This window comes from Lagopus muta, chromosome 15 (genome assembly GCF_023343835.1).
Source record: "Lagopus muta isolate bLagMut1 chromosome 15, bLagMut1 primary, whole genome shotgun sequence".
Classification (NCBI taxonomy): Eukaryota; Metazoa; Chordata; class Aves; order Galliformes; family Phasianidae; genus Lagopus; species Lagopus muta.
This window is the reverse complement of record NC_064447.1, coordinates 6,920,889-6,942,189: the sequence shown is the minus strand read 5'-3', so window position 1 is coordinate 6,942,189 and position 21,301 is coordinate 6,920,889. Positions and strand designations below refer to the sequence as shown.

At 44.7% G+C, this 21,301-nt stretch overlaps 1 protein-coding gene and 1 long non-coding RNA gene across 2 annotated transcripts in view; one reads left to right on the top strand and one right to left on the bottom strand.

The window, feature by feature from the left end:
- Positions 1-9,192, bottom strand: part of SMG1 (SMG1 nonsense mediated mRNA decay associated PI3K related kinase) — a 61,929-nt gene extending 52,737 nt beyond the window's left edge. The window contains exons 1-2 of the mRNA XM_048961419.1: positions 8,993-9,192; positions 1,608-1,771 (exon numbers count right to left, since the gene is read on the bottom strand). Of these exons, the coding sequence (XP_048817376.1) occupies positions 1,608-1,771; positions 8,993-9,081 (253 nt within the window). The 5' untranslated portion in view covers positions 9,082-9,192. The remainder of the gene's footprint in view (positions 1-1,607; positions 1,772-8,992) is intronic.
- Positions 9,193-9,316: 124 nt separating this feature from the next.
- On the top strand, positions 9,317-11,825 carry LOC125700904 (uncharacterized). The gene is made up of 2 exons (XR_007380084.1): positions 9,317-9,674; positions 9,758-11,825. It is a non-coding gene; the product is annotated as an uncharacterized LOC125700904 (long non-coding RNA).
- The last annotated feature ends 9,476 nt before the right edge of the window (positions 11,826-21,301 follow it).

The window sequence follows — 21,301 nt, the reverse complement described above, 5'->3', positions numbered from 1 at the left end:
TGGAAAAAGGACAGGAATTAACAGTGACAAGTTGCAGCAAGGGAAATTTGAACTGCATACAAGAAAACAACCCTTAACCAGGAGAGTGCTAAAGCAGTGAACAGGCTGCTAGGAGAGGTGCATAACTGTAGCCCAGGTGGTTTTCAGAAAGGAACTTCCAGAAATGGTGAACTTGGAAGTCATTTGTGCTATCAACATCAGAAACTGGAAAAAAGAAACCTCTTAAGGATTCCAGGTGCTTGTGACTATGGTCATCCAGGACAGGGAAGCTACAAGTTCTTTAAACAAAAGTTCCCCGCTGGCAGACTCCAACGGTGTACCCAAAGAATCTCAGGCAAGAAAAAATAACACAGATGTGAAACTCACCTGTAAGCTTACAAATTTCTTAAAATATAAAAGCGAACAAGGAATACAAGGAATTTGGTTTTGCACATCTCTTTTCAAGTCACAACTGAACAAAACTGCTGAGTCAAAGTGCTGAGCTCGCAGAGACACGTCCTGTAAGACACAGTACCTGAGGGAGTGACAGGTACATTCCTCCTCTCCAAGAGCTGCTTTCCAGTAAATTCAGAAAAACTTCCTTGCTGACTTGTATGCAACTTGCTATTTCACTATACCAGCACATGGTATTTAAGAATAATCCAGTAGATTTGAAACACACTAGATCCCTCCATGTTAGTTTCATCGTCAGCATATCTGCTATCTGCTTTCTAGTAAGGCCATCAGTTCATCAACTTTTACAGCATGAAGATAAGCAAAAACTTGACTCATGCTCCTTTCTCCTATGAACAGCACTCACTACTTGCACAAATCTGCATCAGCACACCCAGCTGTAGTGCCCCAGGATGTGGTGTGTAACTGCGTACAGAAAGATACAAGATAGAAAAGAAGAGGGAGTGCAAATGCTTCTGAGGTTCCACACTAATATCACTGGAATTCTGCAAGCAGAAAATCCTCATATTTCAGCTCTGTATTTAGAAATTAGAAAGTTGAGATTACAAGTTTTTCTTTCACAATGGATACCATTTTGAAATGTCAGCTGTCTTCTAGATGAAGTATTTCCATTCTCCCCACACCCTCAGAAAAAAAAAAAAAAAAAAAAAGCAACACAACTCTGCAATAATACAACCCATACATTGTGCAATCCATATGAAGTCAGACTAAAGCAAAGAAAAGCAGAAATTTCCCTTAATGACAAAAGACAGATTTGATTCCCCAAGATTCCAGTTTGCCACAGTAAAGCCACAGGAGATGCCCTGAGCAGTGGTCCCTCAAACCAGGCAGCCCATTTCCAACCCCAGAAGCACCAAGCACTACGTAGGAAGTAATTACAACACATCCAAAATACTATTCTCCAGGAAAACTGTTAATGCATTAAGTTTTTCCTTGCATTTTTCCCTTAAAGCAACTACATATTTTCTCACTGCTCATATCAACCACAGCTTTTTTTGATCCCAGATAAATCCCTTACCATAGTGATACTGTGGCAATAAGCTGCACTGGTTCATGGGTTTTTTTGCTTTTTGTTTTGTTTTTTTAAAGTTTCTCAAGCTGCCTTTCTTGGAACGTTCCCTCAAAATTTATACATGAAACAGCAATCTGAATACCTTTGTCTTCATTCTGTATGTCAGTGTGGACTCTGATATCATCGTGTCTTTGTCGAGACACCACAGCTGAATTTGAGGGTTGTAATCCATAGGAGGCAGAATTGCCCCGATCTCTGGATGAAGAGTATTTTAAATTGTCCTGGTCAGCTGATGCACTGTCAGTTCTATAAAGAGAAAAATATTTTTTTATGTAGGAGTATAACATCAGTGGGATTCACATTCACTTACAAATGCAACATACTTAAATGACAATCCCAAATGTATTTCTCTGTGCTAAAACGTGCCCGTTTAACCTACTCTTTAGGAAGTGACCTCAAATTCATATTGGAATTAGAATTGATTATCACAACAGCATGCAAAGGAAACATTCCAGTATCAATACTTTGTGTCAAAGGATCCCAAGTATTTCAGTTAGATGCCTATACGAGATAGGAGCACAAACTCCCTCCACAAGTAACAAACAAAAGAGTGAGGTATAGATATGTACCACAGCTAGGCTTTCACACTGTGCACTGCCATCACTAATCCACACATTAACATTTACATAATATGCTCTGGGCCCCACTGAGCAACACAGGACTGGTTATTAGATGGAGGTGTTAATGGCACATAACTGATAATCAATACAGGAAAAGCATATTAACTTCTTGCAAAACAAAAGCTGCAAAACAAGAACACAGGCTTTACTACAGAAAAAAGATGAAATGTAAATTAAGAGCTGTTATCCTTTAGAACAGTGCTTGCAGGCAAGTGATTTTTATATAAATCTGCATGAAGTTTGGATCACTCATATCAGAAAGGTGATTTATAGCTCAGAATAAACTTGTAAGGAACAAGGTGAGAGCTGTCATGCCTGCTCTCACTGGACACACCAAGGATGTGCGTTTTAAAAACAGTTACTTCAATTATTATATTCAGATGCATGAGATTCCAGAATTTAATTCAACTCATGACTATAAGTTTATTTCTTACAAGCAACACCAGAAACTCTACGCAAGAACCAGTAAAACCATAGCCATCCCAAAGCAAGAACTGGCAGAATGCTGTACATCCCAGCTGCAACTGCCATCTCACCACTGAAGTTACTCACAGAGGGCTTCGTTAAATCTAATTCTCAAGTTGTGGACAGCTCATATAAGTGTTGACCAAAAAGCAGGATGTATGATTTATTTTCATTCCTGTGAATTAACCACAATCTGCATATGGAGAAACGCCACACGTTCTTGGGAAAAAGCGATTTCATTTTTACTTCTAAGAAGAACACTGTATTAGAGCCAGCAGCCAAACTCAGGGAAAAGGAGTCAAATACATCGCAAGACCAAGAGGGAACAATAACAATCTCAGCCAAAGGTTTCTGGGGAGTGGGTGGCAGCCAATCTGCCCCTGGCGCTTGCTGTCTTCAGATGCAGCTTCTCCTCAGCACAAGTGAAGGAGACAGCATGGCAGTTCATGTGTGTAAATACAACTGAAGAAACCTCCCATGTATTTTAATCCTTTAAGAATGTTAAAAGACAACCTACTACCAACTAGGAATAAGATTCAAAAGAAGGAAATGCTACTCTAGCCCTTTTATCCGAAGCATCAAGTTTAGATCCCAGCTAAAACTTCCACAGTGAAAAAGCTGTCGATGGGTTTTCCTGGAAGGTACACATGCCTTTGGCCCTGTAAGCCAATGCACCTCTGGATACAGATAGTATGACTCTTGAGGAAGCATATACTGGGGCAGCACAGCACTGCTATGTGGAACAGGGGGCCACAGCCAGGTGAATCCCACTGGGAGCCTCTGTTCAGGGCTGGGATCACACAGATGTCACTGGACCTGCAGCACTCACTGCAGTTACACTGACCAACAACACTCAGCACTGTTTCCTCAGTGGTATGGACTTCAACCCCACTCACACCACATTCCAACTTCCCTGTCAGTTCCACAGCTCCCAGCTCTCCCTGCCCGGAAACTCCAATGGGCTTCCGTTTATGAGAGGATTCAAGCTGGATTTACCTTTCAACGAAACAGGCTGACAGAACTGTGCTGTGGCTGTACCATCCATCAGTGTCCAGCCTGAAGCCTGCAGTTCTGAAGTCTGAGCACGGGCTGATTAAACACACAATTTTTAGGATTTCATATCCCAACCAATGGAAGGACTACACATGTTCTCAGAACAGCCTGTCAGCATTTTGTAAGATTTTCCATTGTGGTGTGGTGCACCAGCCTATTGTTTCCCTGGGAAGAACTCCACACTTGGTTAGCTCTGCCTTTGGGGACAGCTTTCTGCAAGCTCACAGTGCACAGCTCATCAACCAGCTAAAGGTGAGCAAGATTTTATTTAAAATGTGCCATTTTCCTGTGCATCGCAAGACAGCAGTTCCCAATGAAGACATTTTCCCCACTACAGTAAGCCTGCAGTTCAAATAACCAGCAGCTTCTGCCCTTTCTTTACCATGTAAAGAAAAAAAAAAAAAAATAACACTCCTCAGAAAGATACTGCTTTCCAGAGAACCCAATTCCATTACCCAACCGTTCATTCAAAGACCACTTTATCAGATACATACATTGACATCATCACAGAAGTGAAGACATGCCAAGTATGAAGGCAACCACTGTACAGCACCAGCAACAAGTGAACCGAAGTACAAAAACGTGACATCAGGTAAAGTTCAGAGGAGGTTCAGGCTGGCTAGTAGGAACTATTTCTTCTTTGAAAGAGTGGCTGGGCACCTGCACAGGCTGACCAGGGTGGTGGCAGAGTCACTGTGGTTGTTTTTTTTGTTTTTTACCTGCCTAAATCACTGAAATGGCTGCTACAGTTCCTTCAGGAAGGTTATGGAACTTCTTTTTGTTTGTTTCAAGGACATAAAAGAGGAAACCTACACATTATAATTGGAAAAGTCCACCCCTCCTATCAAACATATTGGCAAGATTTGACTACAGCAATTTGTGAGACTGAAGGAAGCACGGCTGAGAACAATTTGCTTTAAAAAAAGTCTTTTTATGGAATCTGAAAATAGGTCAATCAAATATATTGTTTCTCTGGTTACATGGAAACCTTCAGAACTTTTGTCCGAGAATCCTGTTACAGACAATCTGGCATACTATGCATTATCTGTGACTCTGTTAGGAGACTATACCATATGGGTATTATTTTGAGATAGAATAATTAAGCGTTTTTTATCTGGTTTTATTTCCAACTACAGGCTCAACATGGGTGTCTTACTCTGTACACACATACTGTGTCTGTTATCGTGTAAGCTGGTCAGTTTTCCTTGGTCATTTGCTCTGTTTGCCAAGTTTATTTTTACTATCATGCATATCAATTCTTCACTATTTAAAATGTTTATCCACTTAAAACAGAGCAACCGTACCGCTCAAATTAACGGCTTCACAGAGGGAGGACAACCCTACTCCATTCTGCACTATCCCCTCTTGCCATTTTTTTTTTAGCACTGCTTAAGGCACTGAGATGAGCCCCCAGCCTGGCTGAGCCCGCTGCCTGCACTGAGAGCTCAGCAAAGATGTCAATGTCTGCATCTGCCTCTCCTGTAGTAACATGAGGCTAGCAACTCTTCTTTCCTGCTGCACTTCTGCCACCTTTGCTGCTGGACAGCACCCACACCCACAGCCCTGCTCAGGTCCCTCAGCTCCGCAGAGCTCATTCCTTGCACAGAGCTCACCCGTGCCCTCCTACAATGGACATCAGGAGAGAACGGCAGGGAGACCTATCCTGTATGTGCATTCTTTTCATGTTTTCCCATAGGCCACCCGATAGCCATGTTTGGGTGTAGCTGATCACCGCAGCTCTGGGATGGCTGCTCGCTGCAGGACTGTCTGCTCTCCAAGCTCCTTCTGCTTCCCACTGACACACTTCATGTTCTTTCATCTTTCTCATATCTCATTCTCTTCTGGTTTCATATTAAAAACAAAGGCTTCCACATTACAAACTTATGCTCCCTCATTTTTACAATAAAAACAAACACCCAAAAAAGCTCTTTGATCTCATACCTTCTCAGCCTTATCAACACATTCAGTGAACTCAGATGCGAAAGGAGATCCAGAACTACTTGTTACCAGTCCAGAGCTGCGCCTACTCCCATTCAGCACTTCCTGCACAGTCCTCCAAACCTCTTTCCGAGGTTTCCCCTGACCTCTTCATAGTCACACCTCAGAACTGACCTGCAGCTCACTCCCTATTAGCTTAACTCCAGCAGCACATCTCCCACCCATGCCTTCACTACATTAACTCACCAGCACTAATTCTTGCTGCCTGACACACCTCTGCCCTTTACAGTCACAGGAAAAGCACTGCTCTGGATGTCACTTTTTCAACCTGCTTGCTCTGATGAGCTTCTCAGCTCTGTGCCAATCCCTCCTGTTTTATTTCATGTTAAACACAGGTACACTGTTGCTTAGGTTATAAGCTACCTTTAAGGAGAATCACATTTTATTGTCTTATGATGTCCAGACTGACAGATCTACCACGTCACTGACAGATCTACCACTGCAACAACAGAAATTACTGATTCCTAACATTGACTTACATTGCACGGGAAGCATACACTTCATTTTCAAGAACAAATTCCAAGACTGAACCTGTATGTAATAAGCCACCTCCAGATCTTTTATCAGATGTGAAAGACTTCTCCTTGTACTCCTCTTGCTAACCTGTATTACTGCAAAAGAGACACAAGTCCTGTTAACTTTCTTGCTCTGGCACAGTGCACTTGCTGAGCTGCCATCCCACACCTCTGCTCCTGCTGAGCACTATAATGTTCATACCAACTGTTGTGCCACCCAGTGCAGTTCCTATGGAAGGGCATTATTTATTTCACTACACAATCAGTCTTTAGTACTACACTGAATCAATGATCTACAAAGCTGGAAAGATTAGCAGAGGAGGACAAGACCTCTTCAACAGATTAAAAAAAAACAGAAAAGAAAAGCCATCACAACCACTTCATTCTTCTGTCACACCCAAACGTTGTGTTGACACTACTTGCAGTCAGAAATACCACAGTGCACACACTGACACATCCATGTGCATCAGCACAACTCCTTCCTCTGCAATGCACAGCTCTACCAGCACACACACTGCAGGAAGACCAGGCCATGTGCATTAACAGACAGGACAGTATTCATGTGGACAAACCAAAAAAAATCAAGTTCTAACTGAAAACAGCTCTCTCAGGGAAGCACCTAGGCTCCAACTTTCAGTTTCAGACTGTTTTCACCCCGAGTCCCAGCACTTACTAGCAGCACTAGAAACTAAGAGGAATCTAGGATTATAATGGAAATCACTCTGTTCATTTTTACACACAGTGATGCATGCACCACAACAAAGTTTATCTGATAATACACACCCAAGCATTAGGAGTTCCTTTCTCCCCCCCTCAAGCAACTTGAAACAACATTTCTCATTATTTTACCCATATATATTCCCTCCTCCAAGCCCTGCAAGGAAGCACTTACAGCAGTATCACCTGTGCTAAACAAAACAATCAAGAGCAAGGAAGAGGAAGGAAACCATACTTGCATATATGCCATACTGGGGGTTGTCCAAGAGCACATTCAAAATGCTTCACAAAGGAGAAAAACTCACCGATAGATTTATGTAACAGATCCCCTTTCAATGGCCTATCACTTAAAAACAATGGAGATTGATTTACTCTCTACTCTGTGCTTTAAGTGAAGTCTCACAGGTTCTATACAGCCAAAGCTGACACTGCGAGATGCAGAAACCGTGGGTGTAAGAAAAACATGATCTGTGTTGGGACCATGTGAACACTTCCAGTTCCTTGGTTCTCTCACCAGGCTAAAAACTCCAAGTATTTGAGAGAAAAGAAAGTTAAATTCTCACAAGTGGCAGAGTCAGTAAGGAGGTGTTACACATTTCTCTACAGAAGCCCCAGTTACACAACCTGATGGAAGCAGAACCAACCCCCGCCCACCCTCTGAGTTCCCCATGCCTGCTACACTTTCTCTGCTGCTTTCAGATTCGTTTCTGCAGTGGCTTCTTGGATGATTATTTTTAAAATGTCATTTACAGCAGCACAGTATTTGAGAGCTGAGGATGCCTCACACAGCAGCATAGAGAACCAAAGCTGACCAATTTCTTGAGCTGCTGTACCAGCAGACAAAACGTTTCTGCAGTCACATTTTCACTTCCACCCCTAACACAACTAAATATGCTGAAGGCAGAGGTTTGTTGGACACAGCCTGTTTCCTAGAAACTACAAGACATTTTTTAGGCGAAAAGATAACACTTGTGATAAGTTATTACATCCAACCAGGAAGTGCCCATCAACGCCATCCACTGCAGGGATACACCCCAGCTCCTGCAGGGGACCTCCAGGGGAGCAGTTACACACCAGAGCTCTGCTGCAGAACTGAAGTGAGGCAGGAGGTCAGCAGCAAGAGACCAATCTATGTACATGCCAAGACTCTTCACTAAGACCGAGACACCATAAGATGCCACCCATGAGGACTGAGACTTCTTAAGCGAGGAAAAATGGCAAATTATCTGAGCAAACAGCTTCACAACAAGAAATCAGAATGTAAGTGCCCAGGCCACATACCGCACTAAGAACTGGACATCAGCCCTACAGTGCTGCTGGCTGTTCAGCCACAGGGCAGCTCCTGGCGCAGCAATACTGACGTCCCAACTCAAAGACTTCCCAGTGCCCCACGCCAGGCACACGGACACGTTCCTCACAGAGTGCCTGAATGTTCCCTGCTGGCGGTAGTAAAAGCAGGATCCCACACTGCACTACAGTTTCAAACACACTGAAAAAGCCCCATTACCAAAAACAAAAGAAAGAAAAAAATACATTTGAAGGAACACCATTTCCACAAAAGGCTTCTAGCTATTAACATAGGAAGGCAGAATACCACAGCACACACGCAGCATCAGCTGTACAGAAGCAGCAAGGCCCGGCACGCACGCTCCACGCCCGACCGAAGATGTCAGCGCTCTCAGTTTCGCTCACCAAGAGCCGAAGCTCCGGACACGAACACCCGAACACCCCGTGGAACCCAACGCGCCGCACAACCCCACCGCTCCGCTCCCGGCTCGCGACCCCCCCCCTCCAGGCACGCCACGCACCGCCGCGGCCTCGGAAGCGCGGGGCCGAGCCCTCAGCCCCCGCCGAGGCGGATCGCACCGCGGGGCCGCCGCCGTCCGCAGCGCCGCGAGGGCCCCGTGCTAGCGGGCCGCGCTCCGGCCCCGCCGCGCGGTGACAGCCGCGGCGCACCCGGAAATCCCTCCCGCCCCCCGCTAGGCCCGGCGCCGCCGCCCCGCCGCCCCTGCAGGCCCGGCGCTCGGGAAGCGGCTCCGCGCCGCCCCGCTCCGCCGTCCCGGCTCCGGCGGAGGCCCCCCGACCCCCGCCCTGCCCACCTGGGTTGCCAGTCATTCCAGCCCCGCGGGTGGTAGTGCTGCCTGCTGCCGGTGCCGCTCAGCCGAGACCCCGGGGCTCTGCGGCTCATTACCTTGCCCGAGACGGCATGGCCGGCCGGGCAGCGGCGCGGGGCGGAGGGAGGGGGCGAGGCGCGGGCGGCGGCTCCTCACTCGCGCCGGGCGGGCGGCTGCTGGCTCGCAGCGGAGGGAGGGGATGCGGCCGCTGCTGCTCCGGCTGCTGCCCGGCCGCGCGGCACGCCGGGATGGCGGACATGGGCCGCCCGCCCCCGCCGCGGGGCACCATGGGAGGGCGGGGGCGGGCACTCCGCTCTCGGCGCCGTGGGACGGGGATCCGCGCGTTGGGCGCCGAGTGAGGCAGAGCGGGGATTCCGGCCTGAGGGCGGCGCGGAGGGGATCGCGGCCCCCGCGCGCGGGTGGGGGGCCGGGGCTCCCGATGCCCGACCGTGAAGGCAGCCGGGGGAGCGGAGCCCCGCGGGCGTGAGCGGAGTCGGAGGCTCTTGGCCCCATGAGGGGAGCGGGGGGGAATCACGCGTGACCTCCCCGCGCTTTGGAGGACCCCATCCAAGCAACCCCCCCGCAAAAAAAAAGACGTCAGGGCTGTCCGCAGGGATCCGCATCCCTCGGAGCGCATCACCCTCCACCCATGCCGTGTTTCTGCCCTGTACGTGACTGCCGGGGCTGGCTGGTGTTTGGCAGCGGTCAGCAGAGAGCTAATCCCTTACTACTGGTTTCTCCTTCTTCCAGCTGCCAAAATGCGTTGCGAAAGCAGGCTGACAAAACAGCCCCTTTCTAAGCCTGGGTGACCTCTGTGAAGCAGGCAGCACGTTTGCTGGAAGGGCATTTGATGCACAGTGCAGGAAAGACGCCGTGCAGGTGGGAACGTGGCAGATCTGCAGGAAGAAAAGTCTCCTCAGTTCAGGAGATACTCATTTTCCAGAAGGATGTGAACTTGTCTCAGGCATATTTTTATTTCTCCCTATAAGACCTGGAAGCTTACATGAGCTTATTTGATAAACCACATTCCTGACTGCAGAATATTTCCTTAGTTATGAAGAGTTATAATGACTCATTCGATTATTCAACAAAGAGACATGACCAGGATGAACTACTTTAAGTTCCACGCCTTCAGTTTGCTATTGCTGACGGACCCAAGGAGCCTTTTAAACTCTCATGTGCCCCATAAGCCAGAGTTCTGTGGGTGACTGAGCGGAGACAGATGGCTGCTGCCGCCTCCCCTGGCTTCTGCTGGGCAGCCATGCGCCCATGATGCGCGCTTCTTGGCTGACATTCCATAAGCTGAACCTTGCTGAACCTGCACAGATCTCAGGAAGAGTTCCAGAACAACAAAAATTATATCACAGGGCTTCACTGTGAGTTAAGCCCATCTTGCAGGATGACCCTGCGCCCACCAGGCTGCATTTCAACTGTCACACACTTGTGCATCATGAGTATGTGAATGAGTTTTGCCAAAACAATCAATTCCACGGGCTACGATACATCATTTTAATTTACTTTTTCACAATTGAGATGGACATCCAGAATTATGCAATATGCAGCCAAATGAAGTTTTCCTAAGTATAGCAACAGTGCCTGCTGTGTGTTTCCTCAGCCTTCCCAACGTCTAACAGATGTCAGCCACTAGTGATGCAGCAGGGGATGGTTTTTCTGTTTATTTGTATTTATTTACAGAGTATCCCAATGGTAATGATATAAATCACTTGGAGGGAAAGTAATATTAGTAATGTATTTCTAAATATCTTTTAAATTGATTTAGCAGGAAAGAAAACTGGCACACTATGAAAAATAACTGCCTGCGCATTGCAGGAGTTCAAGCAGGAGGGATCTAATGTTGGTACAAGAAACTTTGTATCAGAAATCCTGTATCCTAGTGATGAATTTGTTGTGTGGTCTGATGCCAATCACTTCTGGGTGTGTTTGTCTCTATTTGTTGAATGTGTTGGTGATGTTCAGCTCTCTTAACTGCTGTTGTACACAGCCTTAAGAATGTAAAATGGCGTATAGTTGCCAAATACTATTAAGGACATATTGGATCTGTTTCTACAAGTATTGTGTTATGACTTACAGTCAATACTCTGAAGTAGAGCAATAATTATTTTTGTATTACTTGTTTGGTTGCAGATCTCACTTATACATTCTGAAAAGATGGCCAAGGCCCTTCAGATACCACTGTGTAGATGAAAAAGCAAGGAAGATGAAGCCCAGCTTTTCAAAACTGCCAGCTAATTTTCTGTCTTGAAGTTTGGCAGTTCATTTTTAGCTGCTTAGCAGTGAGCAGTGACACTGGTTAGAGCTGCTCTCCTTGAACCTTGTTAAAAATAAACAAATTCATGCCTAAATCTGGACTCCTCCCCCCCAAAACAGAAATTTGTGGACTTTAAAAACAGGTCCTAAATCTCGTAAGGAGTTGATGACACTCCAAGATACGTCTCCAATCTGTGTCCTAAATGTGTCTCATTCCACCCCACCAAACTGTCCATGTCCACCCTAACAACGAACTCTAGAGCGAAGACCACTGTGAATACCATTCTCCTGCTGCATAATCCATGATAAAGATTTATCTATTTAATACATAATATCAGGGTTTATTAATCTGTGTTATTTTTAGTTGGAGAAAAGTGCAAATTTATATATTTAATGTGCTGAAATAGAGTAGTTAGCACCATACTGCATCTTCACCCCTTACTAGTTTATCTCCTTACTGAACAGTATGTCTAGAAAAAAAAAAAAAATCAGCATGTGCTAAAGATTACAAGTCACTTTTGGCCCTTGGCTTGCTCTGGTCCATAACAAAGCTACAGACTGAAAGAAAAACAATCAAAAAAAAACAAAACAAAACAAAAACCAACCAAAGAGATGCTATTTCCTGTTCTAGAAATAGGACTCGAGCCAAGGAGCAAAACGGTATTTAACTAGAGCAGAGGAGCAAATGCCAAGATTCTGTAGCCTGACCATTGCAGATGGATGACTCTTAAAAATTACAAAGGTTTCCTAGAATGGTTCCTCCCTTTACCTGCCAATTCTATCACTCTGATGGCAGAATCCTGTTTTTATCGGTAACCCAACAGATTTTCTGTTGAATGGCCCCATGCAGCCCCAGCTCAATATTTTCTGGACGTTGTGAACTCAAAGCATGTGTGATGTGTGGCCAATCTGTGCAGGCATGGAGAGCCCAGGGAGTCCAGAACATATTGTGCTGCTGATGCAGGCACAGCTCCTCGGTGCAGGCACAGGAGGTCCCTCAGAACTCTTGCTGTTTTCTCCATTAAAACGTCAGCAGGTAGAGTTTTCTGTGGAGATTGAGCTGCTTAGGAAAGACTCTGCATGTAATGAATAGATGGTGCACAGGGGCGACTTTGTTTCACCCCACTCTGCTTTTTTCCCTCATCCTTCCATGTGTATTAGTGCAGAAATCCAAAGAAAAGTGGTCCTACAAGAAAGGCACGTTGAACCCTTCTATTATTTTTAGAGTAAAAGCTTCCTAGTGCAAAAATAATAATAAAAAATAACAAAAATAATCAATCTTACATTTTAGAATTTCATAGTAAGTGTGCTGTGAATAGAAAAATAACAAAAAAAAAATTTAACCTTCTTTTCTTTACATAACACATTTTACTACTCTGAGTATTTATAAAGCTGCTTGGAGCATAGCTGGGATAGCACATGGAACCATCTGCTCTATTTCCTCAAGGTCTTTTAGAGGATAATTTTTACTGAACAGCATTCTTCTACATCAGTGCAATAAATACAATAAACTAACTTTGTTGCACTCACATTTTTGCTCTACTGAATTTCTTTAAGGATACTATTTCAGAAGGTGAGTACTTTACATCTCCTGTTAAGGAAGCATTAGATACTTCAGTAGACAGAATATGAGTAAATATTTGAGTTCCTGGCACAGATGTTCATTTTCAGTTTATTGCATCACGGGCTCTAGAAGTCCTTGTTTGTGGCGTTGAAGCTGTTTCTTAATTCTCTGTTTATTAACTAATTGCTCTTCTGTTCATTATCTATATGCTAACTTCAACGTTCTATTTGCTATTTGCATACTACAGCCAACAGTCATATCCAACATATAAACTGAAATTCCATTCAAATGAATGGTAGCTAAACAAGCAGTTGTTTGAGTTACTTTGACCTGACAAACACAGAGCCTTCAACAGTTTTAGATCTTGAAATATTTAGGTCTTGAAAAGCCCAAGGAAAAATGGCAGAACAGTAAAATTTCATTCATCCAATCAGCCATACTACATCTGTCACATTTCAGATGGGGTAAAACACAAAGACAGCCCAAAGGAGTAGTTTCTGTGCTGGTCTTCAAGATGGTATAAACTGCAGCAATCCTCTTACAAGCTTTGGAGGTTGTGCAGAATGCCTTAGAGATGGTCATGGCATGCATGTGGTGTCATGGAGTTAAGCTGACAACATCAGAGCAACTGTTAAAAAAGAAAAAATTCTCACGATCTCTGAAAAATGAGCCTCTTCATGAAATCATCTCATATCTGATTGGTAACAACACTGGCTGACAATCAAGTATGCTTTTACCTATGCCAAATAACTGTGTGCCACAAGCAGCAGTGCCCTCTCTTCTGTTTCACGAGATTTCCTATTAGGCTCTGCATCCTCCATACCATACCTGGGAGCTTGCCCAAGATGTTCTATTGCCTGCAAGCCAGACAGCATGGCTGCAAATCAACTCATATTGCTGTGAGTTGGCTGTTTTGATGGATGGTCTGGTAGAGTTGTACAGTTTCTGTTATTTCTGGGGAGCCTGGGCTGAAGCTTAATGAAAAACACTGCATTCTGCAAGAGTGAAAAGCTGAATCAGGACTTATGAGAAACTGTGTATTATGAAATGCTGCACAGAGCTGGAACAGAGCTGGCGTGAGCTGCACTCACTGCAGAAAAAGACAGAGTTGAAACAAGCACTTATCTTTTACAGTGGGTGCCAATAATACAAGACCATCATACAGTGCAGTCCTTCTCAAAAATTAACAGTGTACTTGATGCTGAATTACTTTTCCAGTGAATCTGAGAATTTCCATCTGTTGAAATAACTGCTCTCTCACATAAATTTTCATGCTCAGTAGACCCAAGCTTATAAAGCGTTTGTTGAAGGGGCCATTTGAAAGAGGCTGCCAGGAAAGTATCAAGCCCTTAAGGCACAATAAGCCCAGGGAAATTTGTTTGGATGCTGCAATGAATCCAACTTGTTAATTTAGTTCAGTGTGATGCTGATAGCAGAGAGCTATGAAAATTAAAATAAAATTTGGTCTGAGAGGTGTAGTACAATTAGAAGTGAAACACTCAGCAAACTCCTCCCCAAAGGCATTTGTCCTTTAATCTACTCCAATTTTAATAGTTTTTTTCTAGGCTTATTTCCCTTGCTATTTTTTTTTTCCTGTGTCCTGGGTCTCAACCTGACCAAGTCCTCATCTCTCATTTTAACTTGAAGTCTCTGGTAGGTATTGATATCACTAGGGATGTCACATGAGGTCATATTTCAAGTGACAGCTCAATAATGAGCTTTTATAGGAAAAAATAGGTATTAGAGCACAAAAGTGAGGAGACACAGGGCGAGACTCAGAGAGATCTAAGCAGCAGATCCCTGTTCACCAGAGTTCACAGCTCTGACCTGGGCAATCTTCCATGCAGCTGAGTTTATATGTGAAATACAAGAAGAATATCTGCCAATTCTGCAGACCTTTCTCAAGCCCCACTCGGATTTTCTCACAGTTCTCCTGAAGTGCGTTTTGGTGGAAATACCCAAGTTGAGAACTCTGACTACAGTGCTGGCAATGGGACCAGACGTTACTAACAGAGAACCCACAGCCTGAAAGCTGGCCAGAGGACCATGCAAACTCTGCTTCCCTAAGATCAGCCTTCCAGGCCACTGTGCCACAGGACGACAGTGTGGCTGTGGTGGGCAGATGTCCCCATGGTCATGGTCACCTAACTCCACCTAGAGCACCTCAGCAGCCTCAAGGTCTACCAGAGAGGATTTATGGCCCATACACAACCTGATTGAAAACACACCTGCATAACTGTGATTGAGTGCTACTGTTATAAATAAGGCTATGTCTGTATCTGAATATGAACACAATGTGCTTCAAATTTAATCAGATGAGAATGGTTTGTCTCCCACTGCCAGCTATGTTCAGTGCCAACTTGATACCTATTTGAGCCCATGAAAGTTTTGGTTTGAGGTGGTTGCCTCACAGCATGTCAAAGAGAATCTCATTTCCTACATAACATACATGCATTATAACCACCAAATCATATTCCTGGAGTGCCCTATCCAAATCACTACGATTCTCAGCCTTTGCAATTTTCAGCCTTCCAGTGTCCATACAAAACACAGCTTCCTTCAAAACCCAGCTTTGACTCAGCCCCAGGCCAGGATGAAAAATAACATCGTTGCTTTCCAATCTGAATTCTGGCTTTCTCCTCCATTAGCAAATTTTTATTTTTCAACCCTCAACCCTTAATTGAGCTTTTGCATGTTAAAAACTCCAAGGGCTTCAACATAAAGAAACAGAAGGAAAACAGCAGATCTCATCATGCTATCCTTACATGTTCTTCTAATTCCTTTTGGCAATTTACATGGCTGATATTCCTCAATCCCTACTAATTATGATTTCTCTTCTAAAAACATGCAATTCCATGAACTCTGCTTATTTTAATGCTTTCTAGGTAGAAGTGACATCTTTGCTTATGTTTAGCACAGCAGGACATTGACCTAGTTGGGATCTCTGAGCACAAAACAGCATTAAATCTAATAATTCCCCCATAGAAGAGACCAAGAGTCTGCAGTCAGTGTGAGCCTCCCCATTTGGAGCAGAGTGAGCCCTGAAGCATCCTTGCTCTCTCTCTCCCTTCCTGTGTTGTTCTGGACTGTCAGCTACACTACATTCTGTCCAGTTCTGTGCAGCACAGCCATCCTCCTCATGCCACAGCTCCTGGAGCTGATGCACACAGCAGTGTTGCAGCTCTTTAACCCAAAGGATCTTTAGCAAACTGAACCAGCCTCTCATTTGGCTGAAAAGTAATCAAAAGTGGCATAAATTTATGATCATCTTTCAGCTAAGTTCCTTCAAATTCTTTAATTAGATTGTTTTCAGTCTACAGTTTGTAATTAATTCTCTCAGCTCCTTGACCTCAATGTTCTTCATTCTTGCAGATATGGAGATCATTCAGAAAGAATAAAATTAGCCTTGAAATAATCAGTAGTGCACAAAGACAGTGCTTCATCATGGTGCTTTTTCTTGTTATTTCTGCTTGCTGGATATAAAAACAGACAATGTTTTCCTCTCTCAGCTCATTCATTCAGATGTTTTTGTAAAACACTGACTGGAAGCTGTGCTGCATTTATGCTGTGTCTGATGTGCCCATTAGTTAAACACCTACTCTCCAGATAAATGGATTTCAGCTTCGCATGTGCAAAGCCATTCCACCAAGCCCATAATGACATGCCCACAAATCCATAAATCTTGGCCGTACACTTCCACCAACACAAAGGTAATGAACAAGCTAAAGAATGTTTAAACACCAAGAAGAAGACCACAGTCAGAGCAAAGAGTGACAATGAGAAATGCAGCAGCACAAACCAGAGCTGCACAGGTAATCGCTGTTTTGGCATAGGTACCACTCTGAGCTGTGTTTGAGTGTGCACAGAATACATACATATGCCTGCATTTTCACACAAACTATCTGGAGCAACATAACCTACGTGCTTTAAGTCTGGAATCCAAGTTGGGAAAAAAAATATCTGTTTGAGTGAAATACATCCTCTACATTTTGAACTTCATGTAATTAAAAATGACATTGCAGCAAAGCACAAAGCAACCCATCGCTTTTAAGATTGAATGAATCAGGCATTCAGAGGTAGGTTCATAACATATTTCCTTCCTCTTTTCATTCCCATCTGCCTGTCAGTGCCAGCTGCATCAAGCTGGTTCTCCAAGGCTCTCAGGGTTTGCCTCTCAGAACAAACCAGAGCAGCCCTGTGCTGGACTTTGCTGAAATGGCCACAGCCCACTGCACCACAGGGAGATGCATAGCAGCATCTTAAAACAGTTTTACATGTGGCTCGCTGAGGTTTTCAAATCAGTGGCAAGAGAGGAATTTGCATCAGCAGTGGAATGCATGGAATTCCTCTTGGTTCTCCAAATCCTACGTCATAAATCATTTGCCGTAATGAAATATGTAAATTTTACCTACTCTTCTTTCATAAAACACTTGAATTACATTATTTTATTTTTATATTTAGATTCTTTTTGCTGGATTCACCTGAGCCTAATATCTTCTGAATATTAATGGACTTGTATTGCACTAAGGTGAGGATGTGGAGAATATCTGTCTCCTTGTGGATTTCCAGCTATGGACTGGATGTGATTTATCCAGGGAGGGTAATGGAGTTACCATCCCCAACCGGAGCCCTCCTGTATATTGGTGGTAAATTACTGCAGGGCACAGACCAGCATATTAATGCAAATTGGAGTTGAGGATTATGCTAATGTGTCAGGCTGTGCTGACACAATGTGTCCCCCACTGGAGTGGGGAAGTAGGGCAGGGAGCTGGGAAGTGCAGCCTCTGCTGCCATCTCTGCTGGAGCTGCAGGGCTCAGGGGAGGAGCTGGAACTGCCGCCTTCAACATATGATTTTATAATTTCATAGGCTGCCCTATTTATGTCTAATTGTCACCTGCTCACTTGCATCTGCATTGAAAGGGGTCTTCTCGTGCCATCGTGTCTCTGTTGCACTGTGTCACAACGATTCACCAAATTCACTGCTCACTGGCCAGCACTAATCACTTTCCTGCCTGCCAGCCACTGCAAACCCCAAATGACAGCTTCTCTCATGTCCTGGTTTTGTCAGTAACGGCCTGCACTTCCATATAGCCCAAAGTGGTTTCAGCAATAGGATTATTTGATTCCAGTTTTACTTCATGCAGTTTTACTTCATGCAAATTCGAATTCCTTCATATGAAATGGCTCTTTACCAGACATAGCAGTGTCATGGGAGCTCAACAGAACTATGAAGCCCCGTGGAGGGTTCTGCATGGGGACAGCCGCATCAGGTGGCCACGGCACACCTCTGGATTCCTCCACATGTGAGGTTTACCCTGCATAGAACCAGCCCCACTCAGTCTGCCTTTCCGTAGCAGCACTATGTCGGTGCAGGAGGTCTCAGATCTGATGGTTCCTCCCACAGCCAGGATGGGCAAAGCAGCTGAGGCCAAAAATTCAACGTCTCTCTTCATTCCAAGCAGTGTGTTATGAAATACACATCCCTAGTGGAGCACGGGGAGTTGCTAAATGAGTTCCCGATAGTCTCCATAGCAATGGAAAGCATGCTAAGAACAGAAGCTATGTGAAGATGTGTGCCAGAGATAGGTATCCTTGACAACAGCCAAGGCATGGGAGCAGTGCTGCCGGAACTGGTGCGGGGTGCTCCATCCCATTGCATGACGCCAGGCACTGCACAGGGGCTCCACTGAGCAGCACTGAGACAAGGAGAAGAGGAACCACAGACAGCAAGGAAACCACTCCCACACACACGGAAAGATGTGTGTGTGCAAGTCAGCTCCTTTGCTTACCTACGAGCATTACAGGTACACACACTGCAAAGTCAGATATTCAAAAGTTACCAGGTTTGCTATATTACATATATACATAATCATGTGCTGTCCTGTTTATTTGCCTTATGAGACACCCCTTAATTACATGATCAAATGAGACTGTACTGTAGGATCCCTGCCTTGCTGAGAACACAGGCAGATGATGCTACCCGATTGGTGAGTCAATATTTTGTCTTTTCCTTGTTGTTCAATAGCTTGCCTCAGGCTTTCTTGATTTTATACTCTACAGATTCACAAAGACAGAATAAATTCCCTCCTGACAATTTCTGCAGCAGTTATTAGAGCAGCAAGGTTAAATGCTACCAAACTGGAACAATGCTAAAAATACTAGCTAAAAAATAAACTCTGTCTACAAAGGCAAAAAAGCCAGGAGCAGCAAGACAAAGGTATTCTACAGCTGCACCATTCACTGCTTGCTCATAGCACTCAGAAACCAACCCATCCAGCTGTTCCTTTTGTTCCCATTTCCCTCACCATCTTCCCACATTTCAGTAAGGTTTTGCAGCACGGTGCTCATCCCATCTCCTTGCTGTGCCCCGTGGGCAGCAATGCTCCACAAAGGGCTCTGATACTTGGATGGTCCGACAAGTGTAATTAATAACCAATGCCAAAACAAAGCATCGTTTAACTTGGTGAGCAGGGAGCTGCCATGGGGGCTATAATGTAAAAACAAGGTCCTTCAGGCAGCTGCTCAGCAATAAGTAAAGTCCAAGCCATGGACTATCACTATAATGGCCAGAATAAACAAAGCACAGAGTTTTCAGGCAGGTAAAGCATCACAAAGCACAGTAATGTTGTCACTTCTGTAATAAATGAAACACATAGTTGAGCTGTTTGAGTTTTCAGTCAAAATTAAATCATATTGATTTCCTCTGGCTTTCTTGTAATTAAAAGAATAGCCCTTTGAGTAGTTAAGCAATTTAGAATTAATTCCACTGTTAAATACTATTTCAGTTGCTAGCTGAAGGAGCAGATCCATCCTTATCATCCCACCGTGCTCTACATCAGAGATCTCAGTATTCCCTGGAAGCCAGGAGTCTGTGAATCTGTCTGCAGCAATGTCAGCAGAGAGGGTTCTTAGCCTTTGTAACTAGCAGCTAACTGAAACAAAAAATAAAATAATTTGGGGGGGTGGGGAGGGAAAGGAGGGAAGGGACATGAAATTGGAATGTAGAGCCCACTAAGCTCTTGTCTAGAGGCACCAGGTTCCCAAGACAAGAGGCTGCAGTCCCCTTCAGGCCATTGCTGCTGGGCTCTGGAAGGTCCCAGCAGTTTGCTCCCATCAGAAGGAAAGAGACACCAAGGGATGGGATGAAGCCAGCAGAAGTTGGGTCTCAACCTAGAGGCAGACTCGCTGGTACAGCACGAAGTGCAATCACATTGACTTTGAGCTCATCTGACACATCTTCTGCTTAGTATTCCTTTTTATCTGTCTGAAGTTTTCTTCAGTTTCTCAACAAAAAAAAATCACTTGTTTTGTAATTAGCACAAGGCTGCAAGTGCTGCCCCTGCTCTGAAGGAAATTTTCTTCTTGAGCCCAAGGTGCCATGGTGAGTTGGCCCTGGCTGTGCCAGGCACTGCGTGCAAACCTAGATCTGCCAAATGAAACAGAACAGCAAAATGTGCCACGGGCTGCCAATGAGACAGACTGCATCGCACAGGGTGCTGCCTCCAGGGCCAAATAAATGCACACCACTGGAGATGTACAGAGCTCATGAGAGGCACAGCTTAGCAAGCAAGCGAGTCCCAGGAAAGGCAGCACATCTGAAAAATAAGGGACATTTTCTTAATGCCTTTTATCCACACATGCAAAGCTGTCAGCCTTGATAAGTCCTACGTGAGATTTTGCTTGTGTTGTCCAAGGAATAACATTTGTCTCCGGGACAGAAGTCACTTGATAAACATTTCAGGTCAACTTCACGGCTCGCCAGAGCATCATTTTGTTTGCTGTTGTGTACCTACAGCATGAGCAGTAGGACAAGCAGGCAGGACACCTTCCTTCCTACATAGGCTGCAGGGGCTGCTCCTGCCCTACGAAAGGCCCCAATTCTCCTTGAAGCTGGAGGAACAAAACCAGTACGTGCATATAGCATGGGGCAGACAGCAGCTGCAATTCAACCACACTCCAGTGACGTTGCATAGAAAAATAAGATACAGAAAAGCATTGAACAAATTGACAGTGAACTCAGATTAAAAGAAAGTGAATATCCTGACCTTCAGCCCTGTATTTGCAGGCACATATTCCTATATAACGTGTAGCAGCAGTGCTGCCTGCTGCTGGAGCTGCATCAAACCACAAACAAGAGAGGAACTCAGAATATCACTGCTATGCATGCTCTCAGCCCAGAGTAAAAAGACTGCCCGTTGTGATTACAGCTTGTGCTAAGAGGGAGAGCACAGCTTTCCACTTAGCCAGGTGAAGGAATTACACTGAATTTTTGGCAAAAGAAGCAGCCCATCCCTGGGGGCAGAGTGAGGCTCCTGGTGCGCTGGGTGCAGGTGGGACTGGAGCTATGACCAGTGCCAGGTGCCCCTATCTCAGCCACAGGTGGTTTTAGGGCAAAACATTGACTGTGCTGAGAAAATTCAGGAATAATTCAGCTGAGAGAAAATTGAGGAAAGCTTTTAGG